Source organism: Aplysia californica, unplaced genomic scaffold, assembly GCF_000002075.1.
Source record: "Aplysia californica isolate F4 #8 unplaced genomic scaffold, AplCal3.0 scaffold00007, whole genome shotgun sequence".
In the NCBI taxonomy this organism is placed as follows: Eukaryota; Metazoa; Mollusca; class Gastropoda; order Aplysiida; family Aplysiidae; genus Aplysia; species Aplysia californica.
The window spans coordinates 2,094,706-2,120,514 of NW_004797277.1; the positions used below are offsets into that span (position 1 = coordinate 2,094,706).

Here is a 25,809-nt window from a genome sequence, read left to right on the forward strand (position 1 = left end):
CTGCTGTAACTGTGAGGAGTGCTAACAATATGAATCAAACATATCAGCAATGGCACAAACTACTAGAGCAATAACAACAAGAAGTGTCTATAAAGAACATTGCGTGGACAAAAGAAAGACTTTGGTACGGTCATTTCAACAATAACACCAATATCTTTATGAATGTCCATTGCCACAAGAGTTTTCTGTCTTCTCCTTCTCCTCCTCATCTTCTTGAAAATCATTAGTAAAGTGGACACTGTCGATAGAGATAACCATACAAACCAAAATAACGAACAATTAAAGAATTAACCGCTTTCTTTGCCCCTTTGGTCCGTGACAACAGCATAAGAAAAACCAAATACAGCAACAGCAATAGCAAAGATGAGCACAGTGACAGCACCACTACCGCCAGCACCACCAGAACAAAATCGTACAGCAATATAGCATTAAGTGAAACAATGGCAGCTATTGCAACGGCTTTCACCACAGAAACCACCACAAGTGCAACAACAACGATTTCATATCTACCGAAATTCAAGCTGGTTATATCCTTTTTTTACTTACAGAGTGGTGTCCTCAGACAAAAAGTCGGAGAACAATGTGCAGGAAATCCAGACAGACCTCAGTGAAATAGAGCGTGATTTGACCTTGCGTGGCCTTCTCTGGCAGTCCTTGGAAGAATGGGGCAAGCTGGTGGAGGACTGGACCACAACATCATTTGACTCCATTAATGTAGAAGGCCTCCAGAAAAATGTCAACAAATTCACTCAGACAGTCTACATGCTGGAGAAAGGTGACACTTGAAAATGTTTGCTGGTGTATGTAAATACATCATGCATAATTAGGAAAGCTGAACGCTACATGTAGAGTTTGTATGTCGGTATGGTGTAATTGAATATGTTTTGGGTCACAAAAGTGAAGAGCTATTTTGAGAAATTGTGTTTCATCGAGGCTAAAATATCTTATATTATGAGATTGGCTCCAGTGGCTGAGTGAGTAGTGAGTTCAGACTCAAGCAAGTGTCTGTGACACAGGGTTCAGAAGGATGGTCAGTAGGATGTCTCTTTGAGCAAGAAATGACAACCCAAGCTAAAAGAACAGGGCGCTGCATAGTGGCAACCAGCAATGGCATGTTTGTGAAATTGTTCTGTATTGGTGTAATAATGTGTATGTGTGTGTGTGTGTTTGTGTGTGTGTGTTTTTCAAATTTTGTATATATATATTTACATAAGTATATTCGCATTTGCAACACAAATTTCCCCCACAGGGATAAATAAAATATGTGTCCCGCCGCCGCAGTGGAATTGGGTGCTCGTCAATTTTTTGGGTTTTTGGAGTTATTGGTATCATCTTAAAGCTTGTTCATTTGTCTTGCTTTCAGTGAAAAAATTAACCATCTATCTTCAATAGAGAAGTCAAGATATTTGCGATTAAAGGAGGTGGAGATGCCTGATGCCTCTGTCATCTTTATCTTTATTTCTTGGATTTCGCTGAAGAAATTTTTTCCTCTTCAGACGATTTGGTCATTGTCAGACATTGATAGATGAACTATAATTTTTACTACTGACCGGAACAGCTGTATATTTCAATAATGTATCGTCTTCCTTTTCAGATTTTGGAAGAGATCAAACGCAGAGATGTGGTGGAGGAAGTGATCAACCCAGTGTTCACCATAAACCTTGTGCTCAACGTTCCTTCAGGCTCGTCCAAGTCTTCCAGGTCCAAGACGCCTGAGGGCGGAGGTCGCAAAGGGAAAGGTCGGGTCAAGTGGGCCCTCCCAGGTGACCAAGGAGAAGGTGGAGACAAGCAGAAAGGCGTTTCGTTCCAAGATGAAGAATCAAGTACCGTAACATTTTTATCATCCATATATAATTGTGTTAGTCATAACCCATCCGTCTAAGCCATTTCTTTTCAGGTTATCAATAAAGTATAAATGTCTTGTTACTTGTTTTGGAGCTGCAATGTAACAGGATTTAGTTTCTTGTACTTAAAACTTTTTATATAGACATTAGCTCTTTTTCTCAAATCAGAGGGTGGATTTCAGTAAGCAGTTTTCAAAAGTGTTCTTAAATCAGAAAAAAAGAAGAAGAATTATTAAGGCAATTGTGTTATGACTGTGATGATGTTCTGTAAGTTAACTGTTCTTTTTTTATTTATTCCTATCACTTTAACACTTTGCCATCATATTTTGGGGGAAATCCAAAGAAACTGGGTGGTAAACACCGGCAAAGTGTTAGAGCTCCAACAATAGTACATCAACAGCTCAGTGTAAGACTTCACCATGCACCATTTTGAGAAGTGAGGTATGATGGAGTCTAGGACTGAGCAGTCGATGTGCTTGGATTTGGCTGGGACCGATGAAAGATAATTTCTGCAGTCACCCCTTATTATATTCTTGGCATTTATTGCATTCAGGAATACTTGTGGAAATCATGGCTTTCTTCTTGTAATAGAAAGGTAGTGAGGAGGATGGTTACCTTTCTTTTTTTTGCGTGGCTCATAGCATTGGTTAGTAAGCAGTGGCAAAAAGCATGATTCCTTTGGTAGAAAGTTCAGATACAGCAAAGGGTTGTGCACCTTTTGTAAAAAAAAAAAAGCTTTACAATAGACAATTTCCCCATCTTAAATATGAATATAATCCAAAGGCCTAGCAGGACGTTTGTTTTGTTTTTCTGATTAAAAGCTGTGTTCATCACATCTACCGAAATATGATTACTCTTTGTATCTGAGTCATAAAGCAGTACCCTTTCCTGGAGCTAAGACTATTTTCATTGTTGACATGTGACAAGGTACAAAATGTATCTTTTATATGGTTCTAATTTTGGATTTTATTAATTTGCTGCTTTCAGTTGGAGAACAAATATCTTGCTGTCGCATTTGAGACACATTTTTTATCAGTAAAAACTGGCTTTAAAAGTACACAACATAATGAATTTTTTATGACAGTTTTTGTACTAGTAACTTTAAGTCTATGTAGTAATAAAATTTAATATTTTGATCCAGTGATAATTAAATAGAATTGTACATCTTTCATTTTTAGGCTCTGAGTCTGAGTATGACAGTGAGTACGAGAGTGGCGACTCTTCTGATTCCGACGGCTCCCGGGACCGCTCTATGGACTCCGGGGTTCAGCCAGACCAGTATGCCTATCCTGAGACCACCAAGGAGTGAGTGCGCTGTATTTGTCTCAACTTTTTGTACACTTGGAATAGATTGAAATATTTTTCTAAACTTTTTGTGGCTTTTGAATAGATCGATGAAATATTTTTCTGAAATATTTGTGGCTCTGAAATAGAAATAGTTTATTTTTATTGCAATACTAATGTTTCTTTTTAATTCTTGGTCCTGCCACTGATATGATATGGAATTTCTATTTTATAGATCATTTCTCTAAAATCCCAGTAATTCAAAGACAGTCTACCAAAGATACAATTTTTTCATTGGGAAAATAACTATTTCAAATGTTTAGCTGATGAAAAATCTACAAAACAAACCTGCTCTTGTAGGGAAAGGAAGTTGAGTAGTTTGAGGTCTTGCTGTGGGAATAAGTGACATAATCAACCACCAGATTATTTTAGACTTTGTACATCTTCAAAGCATCGCAGCCGGCTCATCATTGATGTGTTTGTGTCTCACCCTTGCTGAACACTGACACACAGTACTGCATGGGGTGTGATAAGTAAATTTCTTTCATCTAGTGTTTGAAGAGAACAGCCTCTAACTAATAGCTGCTTCGAATTTATCACCTTCTTGGTATAAGTAAAAAAATGTTAACTTTCTTCTTTATGTTTTTGTTGTGTAAGAATATTAAACATTTATACCCGACTTGATGCATTAACAGGGATACCCATCTTCCCCGCAAAGCCGTGGTCAGTCTTTCGCCATGTGCTTCAGAATTCCAAGCCAGCATTCAGTCCATGATCTGCTACTTTGAGGACACAGTCAGTAAGTATTGTGTTTACTTACTGGTTATGTTGTTTATTTCATACCGCCATGTTCCAAGTTTCATTGATGTTGGCCTTGGGCTGAACATTAGCACTTTTAACCATTTCATAAAGGTTCCTGGGAGTGTACGTCTTATGATAACCTTACATGGCAATTGTTTGTGAATGAATGTCTGACTTGTTACAACCAAAGTCTGAACTTGAGTGGATGGTAATGCTTTTTTTTGTCTGACACACTATACTTAACACTTTCCACCCACGCAGAGCGCACAACACTTGTCCTTACGGACCAGGATGCAGATGCGGTACATCCGTACTACACCTTTGTATCTCAGCAAAAATACCCCAACCATTATTAAAATTTCAGTATACTAAGAAAATTAAAAGTGATGATCACATGTTCACCAAAAAAGGAATTAGAATCAGAACTGAAAACATTGGATCTACCTCATTCATCACCCGAATTTTCATCATGGCGTAAAAGTTAAGCAGCACTCATGCTAGGTCTACTTGACACTTTTCAAAAAAATTTACTCCAATTGTATACAAACTGATTTTTTTACCTCAAAGGTGACACAAACAATCCTGAAAGGAAATTTATCTTTAACAAGTGTGAATATCAAAAACGTTTTCTTTGCTATATCACACTGTGGGCAATCGCGTCCTGTTGGCGTCCTGTGGAGAAAAAGGACGGCCTCTTACCGTTGCCGATCGGCGCCTCATGGGGGCAAAGTGTTAAAAGTGTGACTTGTTTATTCATCACGTATTAAAGAGCTGGGAATTGAAAATACTGTTGTCTCTACCTTAAAACCTGGTCTCTGAGAGACAAAAAAAGCAGGTTCTTTGGCAGACTGGATTCTTAGGCAGGTTTCTAGGGGCACAGCTCAGCTCCTACCATTTGGCTTTCCTTGTTTCTTCTTTGATAAATAAATGGTCCAAAGGAAACACTGATGCCTCAGGGAAGATTGAGAGGTTTGCTTTAAAAAAAGGATTAGATTATATTAATAAATTTGTGCATGTGTGCGTGTCTGAGTAGTGTGCATTGTTTTGTGTGCAATGGAAACAAATGGCTTTTGAGTGAATTTTTATGACATGACATTATCACTATGCTTTGGTTGTGTGATTTGAAACAATGAAACAGCAGCTGTCACAACACGGTGTAAGTGAAGGGGAAAGAATGACAATGAATGTATCAGCTTTTATAGGGTAGATCAATGCTTTGACCATGTGAGGAGAGAAAATGATTGTGTCTTTTTGTTTTAGTAAGAGTTTTTCGGCATTTGCAACACAATCAGGTCATATAAGTGCGGAAGATTAGAGGTTTACAAGAGAGTAACGAAACAAAAAAGAAGGAGTGATTTGGACAATAGATGTTTGATAGGTAAGAAGGAGCAGACCACACCAGAGCACCCAGCAACCACCCACTAATGATTGTGTCTATGAAAACCACTGATAAGTTTGAAGTTTGGGTATAAATGATAAAAAATTATTTCTCTTCTTTCATTTAGTTTTCCTTTTTAATTCCATGATGCTTTGTTGAGTGATGGAGTGGTCTGCATTGGAAATTACATCCATTTATTTCTTTTGTAAAGTACTAAGCTTAAACAAAAATTAATCTCTCTCTCTCTCTCTCTCTAATTAAAAGGAATTTTAAAAATGAGATATATTGCTTTGTCTCTCGTAGTTCAGGTGGTGCCGATGCTGAGAGAACCCAAGCTGGCCGTCTTCTACTCTCCTCCCAGGCACGACCTAAAACTCAAGTTTGATGAGGAACAGGACGAGGAACGGAGAGAGATGATGAATGAGTGGCCTGACCTTGACCTGATTCTCCGAGATGATCCGGCCTATCAGAGACTTCTCTCTGGCATGCTCAGCTACATGGACATGGAGATGGAGCTACTGGAGCAGTACGCCACGGTCAGTGGTACTGCTCGGTCTTGTGCTAGGAGAGGACACGTAGCTGGTAGAATATGTGAGGCGTACTGACAAAATGAGTGACTTCTTGCAATCCACAAATGGAGATATTGGCCAAAAATCAACACTAGGGTCAAATTTGTAGATTTGTCTATTGATGCCATATTCTTTAAGTATGATAAGCCTTTTATTATTTCACACTTATAAATTGAAAAAACTTCACCTATAAGCGTGACGTATCTGTTTCCATAGGGCTCAAATCCGAAAAGTAACTCATTTTGTCAGCATCCACCACGTATGTGTCACGGCGGGGTGGAATCAGGCTATCCTCAATTTTTGGGCATATGGGGTTATTGGTATCATGCTAAAGCCTGTTCATTTTCCTTCATTTTTGGGGAAAAAATATTGATCTATGTTGAATAGAAATCGAGAATATTTGAGATTGAAGGAGGTCAGGGTCGCCTGGTTTCAGAGGTACCATTATCGAGAAAATGACCTCCAAAATTTGGTAGCTTCCATAGACTAAGAGTCCTTGGAAACTGAAAATTTACATTTTTTGTGCCTGTCATCAATGTTTTTCAGTAAAATCCAACCACAAATGGGTTTTTGAATGAACATAAAAGGTGTTGCGCCAAAGAAAGAAAATTAGAAAAAAATTGCCCGTTGACCAAAAGGATGCCGATTTCTTTGCTTTCATTATTTTAACAAGCGCCTGATTTCACCACGATGCCTCACATATAGTTTCTGAAGTTTATATCGAAGTCAAAATAATGTCCTGAAATGGGTGAAGTAGCGTGAGATGTTGCTACAAAGCAGGGATCGTTGGTCACTCTTTTGTACTTGCTGCTAATGGTGTTTACTCTCTTATTTTAGTCACACCTATCTTTTTTGGGACAAGAGGAAGATCATCGCCTCTCAAATGCCTTAATCTGCAAAGACAGAAGGGTGCCTTTGTGTCATAAGAAATGTTTTAGCTAAACTTTTGCTTCCGACTTGCATGTTCTGTTTTTCTGACTTTCCATGTTTTTCTGACTTTCCGTGTTATATCTTTCAGTCACCACTGTAATACATTATGTACTCTCCCCATCCATTTTCCATTGTTATTGTAGGTAACTTGTGTTGAATAAGTTTTTTTGTTGGTGTTTTGAATTATAGGGTTTATCCTATATGGGTCTGACATTTTCTCATTTCCAGAACTATGACACATTCTGCCAGATGGTAGACCAGTCAAAGAAAATGCATGTGGAGGATTCCCTCAACAAAAAGCCATGGTCCACTGATGAGTTCAATCAAGTGCTGGCTACACACTCAGAGATGGTAACTTTGTTTATTGACTTTTGCTTTTGTACAAGTAGTTTTCACCAACAGGGTTTGACAAGATATTAATGTTGATTCAAAGCAGTGGCAAACAGAACATCGTATCCATGGAAAAGATTTTTTCGCCCATATTTCTTACATTAACCCTATTATCCGTACACCCTGGGGTCATTTTGTACCCCCGGGATTTTGTTCTTCACTTTTTAGAATACTTCTAGTACGAAGATCTCTTTGAAGCTTTATGTATTTCTCAAAAAATCATTTTGACTGACTGCTATGCAAAGTGTACGGATGGAATTACTGAGTAAATTTTCTCTTTGGAAAGTGGTAACACAGAGTTTCCCATGTCGTATGGATACGATAGTAAAACGCGATGTTGCAGATAGGGTTAACTCAGCTGAAAGTATGTAAGCTCACTTAGCAGTGGTCAGAGATGGTGCTCGTGTTGTTTATCACAGTGATGTCATGGCAGCCTGTACATCTTCCTAGGCACAGATCTGGTTAATTAGAATGAACTGAACAGCCCGATGAGATGAGTTACTGTTTTGTGTCCTGAGCTTTCTTCACATGGGACAAAAGACAATGAATACCACTTTAACGATGACAGTACCTGCTATTGAGAAACTGGGTGATTGATTTGATTACTTCTGAGATATTCTGGGATACAGAGCTGCATGGTCATAATGTTACTGACTTTTTTAATGATCGTCCAGGGAAGCAAACATTTCTTTTTGTCATGAAATGTTATAAATACTTTTGTATGCTCTGTATTTTTTTGTGCACTGATTGTCTTGTGTGCACAATTTCGTCACAGATTCGTCGCATGAACAAGATGAATACCTCACATCGGGTTGCTATGGTTCAAGTTCAAGCGGACAACTTCAGGGGCTCCTGTCTGCCATTCCCTCAAGCAGTCGTGAATGCTGTCAACAAATTCCTCCCCATCATAGCTAACAAACATAACGATGACCTCATCACCATTATCAAGGTAGACTGTTCATCTTTCTTTATGTGTGTTTCAGGGAAACATGATCTTTAGTAGACAAACTTACCAAGCCCAGAATGTTTTTTTTTTTTTTTTTACAATCTATGGCTATTTTTGGAAGAAATTACTCTTATAAACTCCTTAATAAAGCAAACCTCGAAATGCTGTTCCCACCTCAATGAAGGCTGTTACAACAGTAATCACCACACTATTCCATTGTCAACAATACTGTTAACTTCCCTAGCATCATGCTTTCTTTAACCTAAATAAATACTTCAAATAAAATAGTTATGACTATCATAGTAGTGATGTAATTAGTCTAAATGTTTTTACAACCCCAACATAATTTGCACCATTTAAGAGGGAGGCTTAAACCTTGCCTGTAGGGGTCAGCCTGGGGTGAGAAGAATGGAGCATCCCAAGTGAAAGACAGGAATACCAGATAAAATTTCTCATCACATGAGAATCAAAATTAGGTTTTCCTCGTTCAGCAACAAATTGCTGATTCAATGCATGATAGATGCCTGTGCAGTGATGTAATATTTTTTTTTTAAACCCCAGAAACAACAACAACAGTAACAAAAGAAAAAATCACCAAATGAAATGGAGCGTGAAAATAGCAGCTTCAACAATATTTGCAGTTGCAAATGACAACCAAGCTACTATGTCAGTGTCAGTGACAGTGACCAAGACTATAATTGGCTGTCTGTAACTTGGTTGATAACAGCATGAACAAAAAAGGCAAGGAGAAGGCAGAGTATGAAATTGATCTTGAATTATTATTTTATGTAAATTGGCATGTCAATGGGCTGAGGACTGTGCAAGTTTTTTGTTGAACCTATGGATAATAATCTTAGTATCTTTTACTTTTTCTTTAGGGAGCGTCTAAGAGGCTTGACAAAACAATCTTGAAAGTGGAAGAATTTGTGGAGCACCTGAGTTTCCTGGGTCGCATGTCGACTGAACTACCAGCCCTGGAGAAGGAGTACAATGTGGTCAACAAGATGTTCACAATAGCCAAGGATTACAACATTGATATCATGCCTGAAGACATGGCCTTGTACCAGACTCTTTCTCCGAGCTTTCAGCATCTCAAGGTGAAATGCTGGGCACATTAAAATATTTAGGAAAAATGCATTCTTTTCCGCTGTTATTTCTGTTTTAAAAATCTTATTGTAGAGCTTAACTCAATTTAGATATATTTGTCTACCTCTCTTTTTCTTATTCCCAAATAGTAGCTAATGAGTTGAAATATTAACGACTTTTTCTGGAAGAGACACTGATTTAATATGGACAGGAAATTTTGAGTTGTGAATTAGGCATAACTATTTCTATTCTAAATTCAAAAGTTTTTAACGTAACCATTTAACTAGCAATAGTTAAAGAAAAACTCAAGCATTTTAAAATTTGGTTAAAGTTATTATTTTTTCTTTAAATTCTCATAGGTACTGTATCCATTTGCATGGTTAGGAAAATAGTGGCTTGTGAGCAGTGAACTGCTATTTGTCACATGTACTTATTTTTTTCCCCTTTTCCTTCTGTGACAGTCTACCATCTTGTACTGTGAAGCCAAAAAGGACGACAACATCCGGAAGTTCTCCTCTCAGCTGGATACCCTCATTAGCGACATCCGCTCCACACTGATGGACCTCAAGTCACGAGTGCAGGACCCAGAACTACTACACACTGACACGCACGCACTGTCTGCTCTGGAGACTGTGAGGCTGCTGCAAGAAGAAGTGCAAACCTTGTCTGTGAAGGCACGCAGTTATGCCAGCTATCAGGATAGATTTGGGTCCTCTCTGTCCAAGCAGAAAAGGGGCTACTATGGAGAGTGAGTGTGTCTGACATACATGCTTTTCTTTCATGATTGTTACGGGACACAGCACTACCACATTTTAAACAACAATTCAAAGTAACAAATGCGTAACTGTCACTGTAAGTCCTTGAAACTTTATTGCAGCAAGTGTAGTGCATAGTAGATTTCCTGCAAAGTGTGTAGACCTTGGCTCTGTCCCTTCCTCTCTCTATCGTCTGACTGTCCCACCGCCAACCGAGAGTGACCAATTATATATAAGCCCCAGCACTAGATCCCCGTGCACCACACTAGACCCCAACGCCCCGAGTAAATCTGGATAATTGTGGTGAAAAGTGGCCAAGTATCCACAACATTGATGATAAGGGTAGCTGCTGTAACTGTGAGGAGTGCTAACAATATGAATCAAACATATCAGCAATGGCACAAACTACTAGAGCAATAACAAGAAGAAGTGTCTATAAAGAACATTGCGTGGACAAAAGAAAGACTTTGGTACGGTCATTTCAACAATAACACCAATATCTTTATGAATGTCCATTGCCACAAGAGTTTTCTGTCTTCTCCTTCTCCTCCTCATCTTCTTGAAAATCATTAGTAAAGTGGACACTGTCGATAGAGATAACCATACAAACCAAAATAACGAACAATTAAAGAATTAACCGCTTTCTTTGCCCCTTTGGTCCGTGACAACAGCATAAGAAAAACCAAATACAGCAACAGCAATAGCAAAGATGAGCACAGTGACAGCACCACTACCGCCAGCACCACCAGAACAAAATCGTACAGCAATATAGCATTAAGTGAAACAATGGCAGCTATTGCAACGGCTTTCACCACAGAAACCACCACAAGTGCAACAACAACGATTTCATATCTACCGAAATTCAAGCTGGTTATATCCTTTTTTTACTTACAGAGTGGTGTCCTCAGACAAAAAGTCGGAGAACAATGTGCAGGAAATCCAGACAGACCTCAGTGAAATAGAGCGTGATTTGACCTTGCGTGGCCTTCTCTGGCAGTCTTTGGAAGAATGGGGCAAGCTGGTGGAGGACTGGACCACAACATCATTTGACTCCATTAATGTAGAAGGCCTCCAGAAAAATGTCAACAAATTCACTCAGACAGTCTACATGCTGGAGAAAGGTGACACTTGAAAATGTTTGCTGGTGTATGTAAATACATCATGCATAATTAGGAAAGCTGAACGCTACATGTAGAGTTTGTATGTCGGTATGGTGTAATTGAATATGTTTTGGGTCACAAAAGTGAAGAGCTATTTTGAGAAATTGTGTTTCATCGAGGCTAAAATATCTTATATTATGAGATTGGCTCCAGTGGCTGAGTGAGTAGTGAGTTCAGACTCAAGCAAGTGTCTGTGACACAGGGTTCAGAAGGATGGTCAGTAGGATGTCTCTTTGAGCAAGAAATGACAACCCAAGCTAAAAGAACAGGGCGCTGCATAGTGGCAACCAGCAATGGCATGTTTGTGAAATTGTTCTGTATTGGTGTAATAATGTGTATTTATGTATGTATTTTTATGTATGTATGTTTTTCAAATTTTGTATTTATGTATTTATGTAAGTATTTTCGCATTTGTAACTCAAATTTCCCCCACAGGGATAAATAAAATATGTGTCACGAGGCGGTGGAATCAGGCGCTCATCAATTTTAGGGCATATGGAGTTATTGGTATCATCTTAAAGCATGTCCATTTGCCTTGCTTTTGATGAAAAGAATATCAGTTTATCTTGAATAAAAGTAAAGATATTGGTGATTGAGGGGGGGGGGGGTTGGCCTGGTTTCAGAGGTAAAATGAGCAAGAAAATGGCGGCCAAAATGAGTTATTTCCTTAGCTTGAGAGTCCGTGGAAACTGAATATTTACATCTTTAATGCCTTTAATCAACATTTTTAAGTAAAATCCACCCAGAAATATGTTCTTGAATGGGCATAAAAGGTGCTGAGCCAAAAAAAAAAAATTTGATAAAAGTTCGCAAATCTGCTGAAAAATGCCAGTTTCTTGACTTTCATTATTATGACGAGCGCCTGATTCCACCATGTTGTGCCACATATAATTTATTTATTTATTTTATTCTTTGCTAAAGGGGCGACTTTGCCTTAAGGTCAGTTTCACGTGATTGATTTCACAGTGTGTTGTTTTATCCTAAACCTTTCATATTAGGACTTCCTCACAATGAGGTGGTGCCTCGACTGAAGGAGAAGGTGATGGACTTCAAGCAGGGCATGCCCGTCATCACGTCTCTGAGGAACCCTAGCCTGAGGCAGAGGCACTGGGAGGAGATTCAGAGAATCATCAACAAGACCATCAGCCGCGACAAAACCTTCACTTTGGGCAACTTGCTGGAGATGAATGTAAGCTCTATGGTTAAGTTACAGTCAGAGTTTTAGGGCGCTTGCAGCACAAATAGGTCAAATAAGTGCCAAGATTAGAAGTGTTGCTTGAGAGTAATATACTGGGTGATAAAAAACAACAACTGTACAACTTTTTTTCTGAATATCTCACACAAAAATTGTCCAAGAATGCTGTGATTTGGAACGGACATAATTCATTCAAAAGGAATTTGTTTGACATAAAATCCGCGAAGGGTACCATGCAAAATGCAGTCGTACAATGAAGGGCTGCGGAAGGGACATTTCCTCTAGAAATGCAAACCCATCAGTCCGTCTCCCCTGTGTACATGAACATTGAGAGCTCTTTGGGTGAGGGAGAACAATAAGTGTTCCAGGACTACATGTGTTACTGCTAGAGACTGAGCTAAGCATAGCTTGTTTCATAGGGTAAAGTGTCTGTCTGTCTGTCTGTCTGTCTGTCTGTCTGTCTGTCTGTCTGTCTGTCTGTCTGGTTTTGTGTCAGGTTTTTTTGTCTGGTTTTGCCTGTCTGTCTGGTTTTGTCTTGTTTGTCTGTCTGCTTGACTTGTCTGTCCATCTGCCTGCTTACCTTGGGTTCTTTCTATCTAACTAGATCTTCAAGCACAAGGAGAAGATCCAGGAGATTGCCACCACTGCAAGCAATGAAGCCACCCTGGAGCAAATGTTGCAAAAGGTTTGCCCTTTTCCCACTATATTTATAAATGGAAAGCTTAGGCTCAGAACCCTTGTGATTTGGGATTTATTTTGGTTGTATATTTAAAGGATAAGTTTACCATGTCAAAGGGAGAATATATATGCCTTCAGGGATGGAGAGTGTTTGGGATAGGATGGAAATGCAAAGTGAATAAATCTATTTTTCATAGGTGTGTATGTTGTTTTTTTCAAAATCAGTTTCATGTTCTATTGAAGTTGCCCAAAATACAAAATTGTCTGTAAGGAATACTTTTCTGGGAATAGTTTGCATCCCCCTCAACAGTTAATGCAGTTAAAATATTAGCCTTTATTTTTTATAATTAGACTTGCTTGCCAAATTCTAAACCTTATTTTTACAGTTAATACTCTAATAACCGGAGTATTGAAAAAGTAGGAGACACTGTAATGTGTTTTACCAACTTTGCTCTCTTCTTACTTCCCATATCGTGAAGCATGTATCAGGGGCTTTTTGTAAAACAAACTTTAGTATTTTCGTATTCTGTATAGTCTCTATTTTTATATTATAAATGATCAGTCTTTCTATTTAGGGCTTTATTTCTGCATTCTTTCCATCTCTGCATTCTTTCTATTTATCTTCCCATTTATCTTTCTATCTATTTGTCATGAAGGCATACACATCCAATTCTATAATTACCATGATGAACTGCTTTGAGGTCTGAGATTTGTTAAGTTCCTGTTGTGCATCTGACCTGTCCAGGTGATAGACTTGTGGCTGAGCACTGACTTCCGCCTGGTGCCCCACGTTGGCCGTGACACCCTGGTCATCTACGGCGCTGATGACATCATGGCTCAGCTGGAGGAGAGCCAGGTCACTGTTGGAACCATACGAGGCTCACGATATGTCACGCCTATAAAGGTGGGTTCAGTTACTTCATTGGCTGGGATATTTCAGTAACCTTCATTCAGCACTTTTCAAGGACCCCTGAGCGACTGTTGAGGAGTTCCTGCGTGCTGTTGGCATTGCTGACCGTTTATGACGCCACAGCGCCAGAAGAAAGAAAGAGAAGAGAGTTACTTCATTGGACAGTTTCTGTTTTTACCTACTACTACTGATATTTTTAAAGGTTATGAAACTACTGGTAACCGTATATAGGTCTTACCATGCATGAATTCTGTTGTTAAGAGAAAGAAATTGATGTACTGTCTTTATGAAATGTCATATTATGGAAAAGGTCTTTCATGCTGTGGATGCAAAAAACTGCTTATCCTTTTTCCATAAACAAAATACCTCCTTGTTGTTACTGGTCCTTGTACTTTTTCACTGTTGATACATTAGGCCCCTGTAGCTGAGCCTCAACAGATGATAGTCTTTTTTTTTCTAGACTAGTTTGTGAAGATGACTTGTGTTGGTATTGTGGCAGCTGCAGGCTAAGATATCTTGTTGTAGTGAATGCAAGGAAAAGATAGATGTTTTATTCCGTTGCCTTGTGTCTCTCCAGGTCTGGAATGTGTTCCTTTGCTACTAAATTACTTGTTTTTACTTTGAGATCCCCGTCTTAGCTTTCATTTCTATTGGTTATAATCTTATACCACCAGTTTCCTTGTTTTAATAATAATAATAATAATATATAACATTCATATAGCGCATTTCCAAAAAAAGTAGCTCAATGCGCTTTACATTGGAATACCCATTTTCAAAACCTTTCTTACTACTTCCTTTCTTCTCATGCAATATATATTTATGCACACACACATACCCTCACACACACACACACACACACTCACACACACACACACACACTCACACACACACACACACACACACACACTCACAGACTATTTTCATTCAGACGTAGGCACAGAACAACTATAATAAAAATAACGCTAAAAGCTTTCGAAAGATAAGCCTGTAGGAACAGAAAATGCTTAAAATGTCTTTTGAAGCTATCGAGTGTTCTTGTTTGTCTTAGTTCCATGGGTAATCTGTTCCACAGAAATGGACCAAGATATGAGAAAGATCTCTCTTCATATGATTTGTATGATTTTACGGGTGTCACAAACAGGGTGTTATCGTTTGATGATCTTAGGTTTCTCCCAGGCTTATATATACTGATAAGTTCTTGTAGATAAAAAGGAGCAGTTTTATTTACGCTTTTGAAGCACATGACACAGAGACTCAGATTTTAAATATTATTGTTTCTTTTACAGGGAGCCAATGCAGTTCTTTTAATAGTTTTGAACTTTATCAGTGTTGGGGGTTATTTGTAAACAGGATAGACTTGATTTGCAGGGTTATTGTGCAGTGTGTGTATATCGTGTGTTTGTCATACCTGTCTCTAGGCCCAGGTGGAGGAGTGGGAGCGTAAACTGCAGGTATTCTCACGCACCCTGGATGAATGGCTCAACTGTCAGAGGAACTGGCTCTACCTGGAGCAGATCTTTAGCACCCCAGACATACAGAGGTAACGCATCTTGACAAGGAGTGACAGAGCGTATATGTTTTTGCTTTGTTTTTTCAGTTTTGTTGATGTATGCTTGTAAAATGATATGTTGCTGGGTGATATGGTTGAGCAGGGGCATTCTGTGGGATCAGGAATATGCTGCAGAGATCTTTGTACATCTTTTTCATATTACTGAGATGTTCAATGAAAAAGAACAGGATAATATTATTACATTATAAGCCTCTTCAAGATGATCCCAGATCAGAATTCTTGTGAGTTCATGTCAACATGTCTGTCTCTTAATCTTAAAGAGTTCTAATATTTCTCTCAGCAGTGAGAACAAGATTAGAGCTCCTGTTATATTGATACAGGAGGTGGGTTTTTAAAATAATACTCTAAAAAGATGTTTTCATCACTTTTTTCATTTTTTTACTTCATTTGTTTATCCAGTATATTAAAAATCAACTAAGGTTAATAGATTGGCTCATTTTTATATTGTGATGATTCAAACTATATACTTTTCAACTGTATTGCTACCAGACAACTGCCATCAGAGTACAAATTGTTCATGTCGGTGGACAAAGCTTGGAAAGACATCATGCGGAGGACGGAAGATCGCCCCAACGCTCTCAAGTCGGCCATCACGCCTGGCACTCTGGACACACTACAGCAGGCCAATGCAAACCTGGAGAAAGTTCAACGTTGTCTTGAGGTAGGTTTGCTGCGCAGAATCATTTTAGCATGAAAATAAATAACAAAAATGATTGTAGCAATAGTGATGAAAATGAAAAATTTGATAGTCCAACTTGTGAGATAAATAAAAACTGGACTTGAGAGAAAATGTAATAACCATTTTACAGGAAAACCAGTAATAGACTTGCAAAATATTTCCTTGATAAGAACGAGGGAGATTTGGGAAAAAATTAGGCAAAAGCTCCTTTCAAAATTAAATATTTACTTCATTTGTAAACGTTTGCTTTCAAATCTGTTGTCAATATTCTGCTTATGTTCTGTTCATATTTGATGTTGTGCCATTATACAGACCTGCCACTCATAACGAATTTCTCGATTTTTTGCCACAAATATCAAACATCCCGATTTTCTCAATTTTGAACGTGTTTATCCCGATTTTATGTGCCGTCTGTTGCGCTGGATTTTTCTAAAAACTTACTCTGCTTTCTTCTCTGTCGCGGGAAGCACCCTTTAAACTTGTCAGCAGGAACTCAGATCGCTACTTTCCGAAATATTGATTTAGTAGTTGACTTGCCCCAAATTGTGTTGGATCTTTGCTTGCACGTGTTATGCCAACTATTTCCCAAGTAACTCTTTTATTTTTCAGGACTACCTAGAGACCAAGAGGTTCGTTTTCCCAAGGTTTTATTTCCTTAGTAATGATGAACTTCTGGATATTCTGGCTCAGTCCAAAGACCCAAATGCTGTGCAGGTCAGTTTTTTTTTCTTTCTTATTTTTTTGTTTATTTTCCGAACCTCCATTAAAGATTGTAAACAAGTTAAGGCATTGCCTTAAACAAGTGCCATCTACTATGTAGGCCTACAGGCTTTGATATAGATGTCCACACTATGAATGATGAAAATGCTTTTATTTTCTTTTTGAAAAATAGAGGCAGTTTTGTACCTATCTTTGCTCCTGCTCATGCATACATGAAATGTCACTTCCTATAGACAGTTATCTGTATATATTTTTGTAAAAGAAAGAATATTGCCACTGGTGTTGTTGAAGACATAATGTTGTGTATTTCAAATAGACTGGTTACTTATCTTAGAGAACTGTCTTTGATATGCGTTGGATAGCAAATGAACTTTTATTTTTTCAAGAAGTATAAGTAAAACTTTAGATTGAATTTAGAAAAAAACAGTTCAGACTTAAAGAATTGCTTTCTCTAGTTTATGGATTCTGAAGATGGGGTTTTTTGTTGTCATTTCCAGCCTCACTTAGGGAAATGTTTTGGGAACATCAAGCAGTTGGACATTCGCATGTTGCCTCGACAACCACCAACTGTGAAATCTATCATCTCTGCTGAAAAAGAAGTCATTGCAATGCCAAGGTATGCAAAGTAACTGTAATTAAGTAATATATAGAAACCTCCATTTATTTTTCTTTATATATTGATTTATTCGTAAAAAATATTAGGAATCATACCAATACTTTTATTGTATATTTTGAATGTAATAGACTTAAATCCTGTGTATGTCAACTTTCTGCAAGGATATATATAAACAAATGATATTTTGTATTGGCATTTAGTTATTCCCTTACTCCTGTCTGTCTGTTTGCTAGTAGCACTGTGTGCCCATGATTGTGTCTTTGTATTTTCTTTCATCACTGGAAGTGCTTCACTTTCTACAAGGAAAGTTTTTGTCATATTATTACTTTTGAATGAAGCTTTTTTTAAATTCCAGTCTATAAGGTTTTATAAAGTGACAAAATACACTTGTACTCCATGTATTCACTTTCTTACTGTCCGGACTCACGGGGCAAGTGGGCAAGCTGGAGATTTCGTTGAGCTGAACGGGACTGTGGAGTGTGTTCTACTTTGACCCTCCTACCATGTCTAGGAGATAGTTGAAAGTGAAAGGAGAGGAGGTGGAGATCAGTCTTAACTTTTCGTAGGATAATGTTTCCCACTTAACCTTTCATTCACCTGTTGCACTTGCTTCCATCAGGGAGACAAAAATGATTAGCTTTGTACTCATTTGCTTTGTCTGTCTGTCTGTCAAGGTGAAGCTAAGGCATCATGACACTGAGAGACATCATCTACATTCTCAAATGTCTTCACCTTCATACACAAATGCAAAGTGGGTGGTTGGCGGGTGCTCTGGTGTGGTTTTCTCCTTCTTTCCTATCAAACATCTATCGTCCTTATCTCCCCTCCTTCTATTTTGTGTTTGTTACTCTCTTATAACACCTCTAATCTTTGGCACTTATATGACTTTATTGTGTTGCAAGTGCCGTAAAACTATTACTAAAACATAAAACAAATGCAAAAAGTCAACAAATATTTCTTGCTGTCTTCACAGGAATGTTCGAGCACGTGGAGCTGTGGAGCAGTGGCTTGGCACTGTGGAGGCTGGCATGTTTGAGACTGTGAAGAAGTGAGGCACTTGATTCTATCTTGTAAAACGAGATTGTTTATTGGTACATTTGATCATACTTAAAAATAAGGTCACTATGTGGGAGGTTGGCGGGTGTGGTTTGCTTCTTCTTTCCTATCAAACATCTATCGTCCTTATCTCCCCTTCTTCTTTTTTATGTTACTCTCTTGTAACACCTCTAAACTTCTGGTGCTCATATGACCTTGTGCAGTTGCGAGCGCCGTAAAATCTCTACTAAAACTAAACTAAAGATCACTATAAATCAATTGTCAGTGGATCATTCTTTGGGAAGGAAAATATTTGATATGGAGATACTCAATCATAATGGTAATTCTTTTTGTCATAGATTTATATTTCTCCTTTTAGAACTGATGTTGACCTTTAGTGTGTGGTCTAAACTTCCTACTGTCCTGCATCCTTTGAAAGTTATTGTAGACTTTAGAAGTGTATTGAGAGAAAAAGGAAGTGTACAAAAGAACTTTTCTTACATTTTCTGGTATTTTTGTTATTTGAAGTGTTTGAACTTTGCTCAGAAAAGGCAATCTGTAGTTTCAGTCGAGAGACATTAGCATCCATTCTTTTGCTCATGATGTTAAAAGTGTGCTTAAAGAGGATTGTGAGATAGGAAAAGAAGCTCAAAATGTCTGACGAGCAGAATGTAGGAACTTTATAATGCAATGGTGGACCTACATTTTTCAGGCACTTGAAGCTGGGGCTGTCTGACTGGCTGGCTACAGGCTTGAAGGACTGGGTCCTCAGACATCCTGGACAAGTTGTGCTGACTGTGGTAAGTGAGCAGATGGAGGAACAAATTTAGTCGTGGTTCTTTGAGTTGAAAGATTAGTAATGTTCATGTTGATTAAATAAATGTTTTATTCAAACTCTTTCATTAAGAAAAAATAATTGAATAATAACAGGTTACTAGTACAAGTGTAAATATTACAAGAATAATATATTTTTTTAAAACCCGGAAAAGTAGTGGTTGGGGACAAGTAAGCGCCAATTAAAATTTTTTAATCCTTTTTTTTCCATTATCATGACAAGAAATCAGCTCAAACACTTTATTATTTGGATGAGAGAGAGTGAGAGTCGGGGGGGGGGGGGGGGGGGGAGTTGCGGGGACTGAGATGATTATAAGAATCAGTCTTTAAACACTTCTCATTCTGTTTTGTCCTTTTATAACATTATAGCGAATTGAGTTTTTTTGGGTTTTTTTACAGATCCAAATCATGTTCAACAAAGACATGACCAAATGCTTTGAGTCAACCGAGTCGCGTGAGGCGCTGAAGCAAGCTCAGGACCGCATCGTGGAGCTCCTCAACCAGCTGGCCAGCTTCACGTCCGCTCGACTCCATTCCTACCAGCGCATGAGCATCGAGGCTCTGCTCACCATCACTGTCCACAACCGTGACATCCTGCTCAGCATGATACAGAGCAAGGTCAGGAAGGGAGAGGACTTTGAATGGAAGAGGTTTGTTCTCGTTTCTTCGTAATAACTTTTCTATTTACTCTTATCGCAATGTATTATGATTCAGGAGGAAGGGAGAGGACTTTGGATGGAAGAGGTTTGTTTTCGTTTCTTCGTAATAACTTTTCTTTTTACTCTTATCACAATGTATTATGATTCAGAAGGAAGGGAGATAGAGAGGACTTTGTCTGGAAGAGGTCTGTACTTGATATACTTTTATTTTACTGTTTACTTCCACTTCAAGGTATTTGTGTCACGGCGCAGTGGAATCAGGCGCTCGTCAATTTTTGGGCTTATGGAGTTACTGGTATCATCTAAAATCCTGTTCATTTGCCTATCTTTCAATGAAAAAAATATCCTTTTATCTTGAATTGTAGTTGAGATATTTGCGATTGAAGAAAAGGGGGTCGCAGCGTTTCATAAGTAAAATTAGTTAGAAAATGGCTACCAAATTTTTATGACTTTCAAAGCTTGAGAGTACTTAAAAACTTGCATTTTCTGTGCCTTTAATCAACGTTTTTCAGTAAAATCCACACTGAAATGTGTTTTTGAATAGATGTTAAAGATGTTAAGTCAAAAAACAAAAATTCAATTAAAATTCCCAAACCTGCTGAAAAATGCCAGTTTCTTGACTTTCAATATTTTGACGAGTGCCTGATTTCACCACGATGCCTCACATTTTGATTCAGAGGGAAGAGAGAGGACTTTGTATGGAAGAGCTTGGCACTTGATTTACTTTTATTTTTTTGTTTACTCTTACCACAAGATATGATTCAGAAGGAAAGGAGAGGACTTTGTATGGAAGAGCTTAATTTGTACTTGATCCACTTTTACATTTCTGTTTACTTCCACTTCCTGGTATTTTGATTGAGAGGGAAGGGAAAGGACTTTAAATAGAGTAGGTTTGTTCTTTTACCATTTTATTAACTTCTTCCATGAGGTATGAAGGGGAAATGGTCCAGACTTTTCGCTCCCTGGAGAAAAAATTGGATATAATTTTTAACCCTTTCTCTACCAAAACAGGACATGCAGTTGATATCTGGTGCTAAGGGTGTGGCAATCCATGATCTATCATTGATATTGTATTCTGTCCTTCTTCACCTCTGTGAAACTTTTTTCTGCTAAATTTTATGTTATAGACATCTGTGCTTCGAACGTTGATAACAATATACGCGCTCACACACACACACTCACACACACACACACACACACAGACACACACACCCACTCACATCAATACTCACTAAAATATTTGAACACGAAGTACTTATGTTTACTACAACCCTCCATGCCTTCAAATTTGAAGAACTGACTCTACGAGTTGGGATTTCTATGTCTAGAATTGTCAAACTATTTTGGCAGCATTTTTTTCAAACAACTTCGGTATGAATGGGATGCTCTGGTGTGGTCTGTTCCTTCTTCCCTATGGAATATTTATCATCCTGATCTCTCCTTCTTTTTTGTGTTTATTACTCTCTAGTAACACCTCTAATCTTCAGCGTGAGTGGTTGGCGGGTGCTCTGGTGTGGTTTTCTTCTTCTTTCCTATGAAACATCTGTCGTCCTTATCTCTCCTTCTTTTTTATTGCACTCTTGTAACACCTCTAATCTTCTGACGCTCATATGAACTTATGCAGTTGAAAGTGCCGTAAAACTCTTACTAAATAAAACAAACTAAATTTTTGGCACATATATGACCTCCTTGTACTGCAAGTGCTATAAAACTCTGACAAAACCGAATATTTTCAGACAACTTCGGTATGAATGGGATGAGACAACCAACAACTGCCAGGTTCTACAAAGCAACGCTCACTTTCAGTACGGCTATGAGTACCTGGGCTGCTCAACCCGGCTGGTTATCACTCCTCTGACTGACCGCTGCTACCTGACACTGACCGGAGCCCTTCACCTTCACCTTGGGGGATCCCCGGCGGGTCCTGCCGGGACTGGGAAAACTGAGACGGTCAAAGACTTGGCCAAGGTGGGGGGTTGTGTGTTGTCTGTATATACTTTACTTTATTTTTAACCGCCGCTTATACCCTTTTGGGTGTTGAGTGAAGAAAGAGACGTCTCTCTGCCACCAGCCGGAGAGCTTGGGTCAGGGGGATGCCGTGAGTTGTTAATGTTTCCATGACTCCATCTATCCTGGTCTTTCTCGGTCGCCCTCTAGCCTTATTGCCTTCGAATTTTTTTATGTAGGCACGTTGTGCTAGGTGGTGTGTTGGTAATCGCATGAGATGTCCGAACCATTTGATTCTTTGGTGTTGGATATGATGCATGACATCATTTGTGCCCACCATTTCTCTGATTACTGTGTTTCTAATTTTATCTCGCCTGGTCTTGTTTACTTCTTTTCTAAGGCAATGCATTTCACATGTCTTTATATAAACAATTTTTCATTGCATGCGTATGTGTGAGTGTATGTTTTATATAGTTTATATGTGTGTGTTTATGTGTGTGTGTGTGCGTGTGTGTGTGTGTGTGTGTGTGTGTGTGTGTGTGTGTGTGTGTGTGTGTGTATGTGTGTGTGTGTGCCTGTGCCTGTCTGCGTGCACACATATGTGCATGTGTGTGCGTGTGCCTATTTTTGTGTTTTGTGTGATTATGACCATATGTTAGAAGAATACTGTTTTGTGAGTTTGTGAATATGAAAATGTGTGTGCAATTATTATCTATTTGAGTATGTATGTGTGTTTATATGTGTACTTTTTGATGGACGTGTTTTATGTAGGCCCTTTTCATTTGATTGATGTTTCCTTTTTTCCTCTGTTTTTGTCAGGCAATGGGCAAACAGTGTGTTGTTTTCAACTGTTCTGAAGGCCTGGACTACAAGGTAAAGTGCCTTTATCCTTCATGGCATGCTAGTGTTTTTTCCTCTCATATTCTTTTAGTTTATTTAAGTTATTGCAGCTTGTACCAAGACAGTTTTCTTAATTTGGTTATTGCTCAAGGCTATAAAAAAATAGTTATTGAGATATTTTGACTTTGTCATTGACCCATTTGAATTGATGCTTTTGTGGCTGTTGGTTGAATTGTAAAATGGTCTTTAAAAGGTTTTTTTTGTTTAACAAACCCCAACAGCCCCTTTCTATTGGATTGAAGATGTCGACATAATGTGGAAGGACTCCAACAGGATATTTTAGCAGTTGGCAGGGGCTTGGGCTCATTCTTTGCGATGAAATCAATATATTTTAGTTTTTTGGCAATTGCTGAAAACAGGTTAAAAAAACCCAAAAAACTAGGAGTTCTTTGTTTAGACTAAGCGCTATGTTCATAAAAAAAATTTGATGACCAATTTAGTGATGTATTTATGTCACTTTTAGGTTTCATACCAAAAGAGGGCTGTGGCATAATGAAAAAATCGCCCCAGGAGATATATAGTTAATATTTTGAGAAGAACCACAGTAATTGTTTATTTTTACCAAAGTAAACTACTTGTGCCTTTTCTCAATAGATGCTGGGCAAGTTTTTCTCAGGCTTGGCTCAGTCTGGTTCCTGGTGTTGCTTTGATGAGTTCAACCGCATTGATGTGGAGGTCTTGTCTGTAGTGGCTATGCAGATCCACACTATCAAGACAGCAAAGGATGCTCAGTCGTTGAGGTTCATGTTTGAAGGACGAGACATCAAGCTGAACCCAACCTGTGGCTATTTCATCACTATGAACCCCACGTAAGGCGTTTTATGTCTGTGTGGCTTTATGTGTCTTTTGAATTTGGATATAGTTGAGTATATGCATTCCTTTCATTTTTATTTTGTGTATATAATAATATATGAGGCAGCGTGGTGAAATCAGGCGCTCGTCATAATACAGAAATTGGAGAAACAAACATTTTTCTGCCAGTTTGGAAATTTTTATTGAATTTTCATTTTTTGACTCAACCTCTTTTACTTCCATACATTCATGTGAATTTGACTGAAAAACATCAATTAAAGGCATAAAATAGGTCATTTTTCTGTTTTCAGGGACTCTTTTGCTGTTGGAGTTGCCAATCTTTGGCAGCCATTTTCTTGCTAATTTTACCACTGAAACCAGGCGACCTCACTTCTTTCAATCGCTAATATCTTGAGTTCTATTCAAGATAGATGGATATTTATTTCATTGAAAGCAAAGCAAAAAAAATCAGCTTTCAGATGAAACCAATAACTCCACATGCCCAAAAATTGACGAGAGCTTGATTCTAATGCGTTGTGACACATATGTGTGTTTAAGAGTGTATGTGTGTGTGAGTGTGTTTGTGTGTGTGTGTGTGTGTGTGTGTGTGTGTTTGTATGCATGCGTGTAGCGGGCATCCATGTGTGTGTGTATGTATGTATACGGGAATGCAAGTTTCTGAATGTCTTTGCTCTTTTGTCACTTTGAAATATAATGTTTGAAGACAATGTCTGTTCCCTCTTGTCCTCCTCCACCACCAGATATGCAGGAAGAGTGGAGCTGCCAGACAACTTAAAGTACTTGTTCCGACCTGTGGCCATGATGGTGCCGGACTACGTCCTCATTGCCGAGATCATGCTGTTCTCCGAGGGCTTCACAGCGGCCCGGATTCTGTCGCACAAGCTGGTGAACCTGTACCAACTGGCCAGCAAACAGCTGTCTCAGCAGGACCACTACGACTTTGGCATGAGAGCCATCAAGTCGGTCCTTGTCATGGCTGGCCATGGCCGCAGGGCTATGCTGCAAAAGTGAGGGCTTTCATGTTGAGCATTTTAAAAAAAATCCAAATTGTATCACAAAGAAATGAGAATCGATCTTTTTCTTTGTAAAGGACATTATCTGTATTTATTGAAATGGCGCTCATATGACCTTATGCAGTTGCAAGTGCCGTAAAACCTCTACTAAAACAAAAAATTTATAGAAAACAACATTGAAAATGAACCCATCATTAGAAAGCAGATTAACTTAAATAGCTTCACAATGAATGATATTCCGTATCGATGCTCAATCAGACAACAGTGGAAGACATGACAACATCGACCCCTGTAATACAGCCTCAGTCTTGTATACTTTCCTCATGAGTTCTCATTCCCCTAGGCCCAGTTGTGCGTATTTCCTGTATGAGGCACCAGTCACCTCAAACCAAGTTGTGTACTTTTATTGAAATCGAGCCAATTGTCTCTGAAAAGTGTGAGGCAGAGTGGTGAAATCAGGCGCTCGTCAAAACAATGAAATCTGAGAAACATGCATTTTTCCGCCAGTTTGGATGTTTCTATCGAATTTTTTTTTTTTTGGCTTAACCTCTTTTAGGTCCATATAAGAACACATTTCCTTGTGAATTTTACTGAAAAACATTGATTAAAGGCACAAAATATGTCACTTTCCAAGTTTTCAAAGACTCTTTAGCTATTGGGGTTACCAAATTTTGGCGACTGTTTTCTTATTAATTTCACCACTGAAAACAGGCGGCCTCACTTCCTTCAATGGCAAATATCTTGAATTCTAGTCTAGATAAATAGTTATTTTTTTCATCCAAAGCAAGACAAATGAACAAGCTTTATGATCACGCCAGTAGCTCTACATGCCCAAAAATTGACTAGCACCTGATTCCACTGCGTCGTGACACAAATAATCTACATGTTATCTTCTAAAACTTCAGAGAAAAAAGTGCAGACATTCTTTTTTATGTCTGCCAAAAATTGCGGACACAATCGGTGTTTGCTGGGCCTGAGGAGTCGAGGATTTCATGGTTACATGAGCTGGGGAAGTGAGGGTTAAGAATAAATTATGCCATAAGGGTTTTAAAAATCTGCAACTTTTTTAGTCTCCAGCTGTAGTGATAATAATAAGC

At 38.5% G+C, this 25,809-nt stretch overlaps 1 protein-coding gene across 1 annotated transcript in view; it reads left to right on the plus strand.

Annotated features, from left to right (window-relative positions):
• Positions 1 to 25,809, plus strand: part of LOC101854913 (dynein heavy chain 6, axonemal) — a gene marked incomplete in the record, with an annotated part of 110,656 nt that overhangs the window by 19,154 nt on the left and 65,693 nt on the right. The window contains 23 exon segments of the mRNA XM_035969378.1: positions 1,595 to 1,823; positions 3,023 to 3,149; positions 3,824 to 3,927; positions 5,611 to 5,843; positions 7,035 to 7,157; positions 7,972 to 8,145; positions 9,021 to 9,239; positions 9,690 to 9,976; positions 10,878 to 11,104; positions 12,142 to 12,332; positions 12,943 to 13,023; positions 13,762 to 13,920; positions 15,345 to 15,466; positions 15,986 to 16,157; positions 16,785 to 16,889; positions 17,393 to 17,511; positions 18,485 to 18,559; positions 19,259 to 19,346; positions 19,780 to 20,030; positions 21,776 to 22,007; positions 22,806 to 22,859; positions 23,481 to 23,695; positions 24,440 to 24,706. Of these exon segments, the coding sequence (XP_035825271.1) occupies positions 1,595 to 1,823; positions 3,023 to 3,149; positions 3,824 to 3,927; positions 5,611 to 5,843; positions 7,035 to 7,157; positions 7,972 to 8,145; positions 9,021 to 9,239; positions 9,690 to 9,976; positions 10,878 to 11,104; positions 12,142 to 12,332; positions 12,943 to 13,023; positions 13,762 to 13,920; positions 15,345 to 15,466; positions 15,986 to 16,157; positions 16,785 to 16,889; positions 17,393 to 17,511; positions 18,485 to 18,559; positions 19,259 to 19,346; positions 19,780 to 20,030; positions 21,776 to 22,007; positions 22,806 to 22,859; positions 23,481 to 23,695; positions 24,440 to 24,706 (3,854 nt within the window).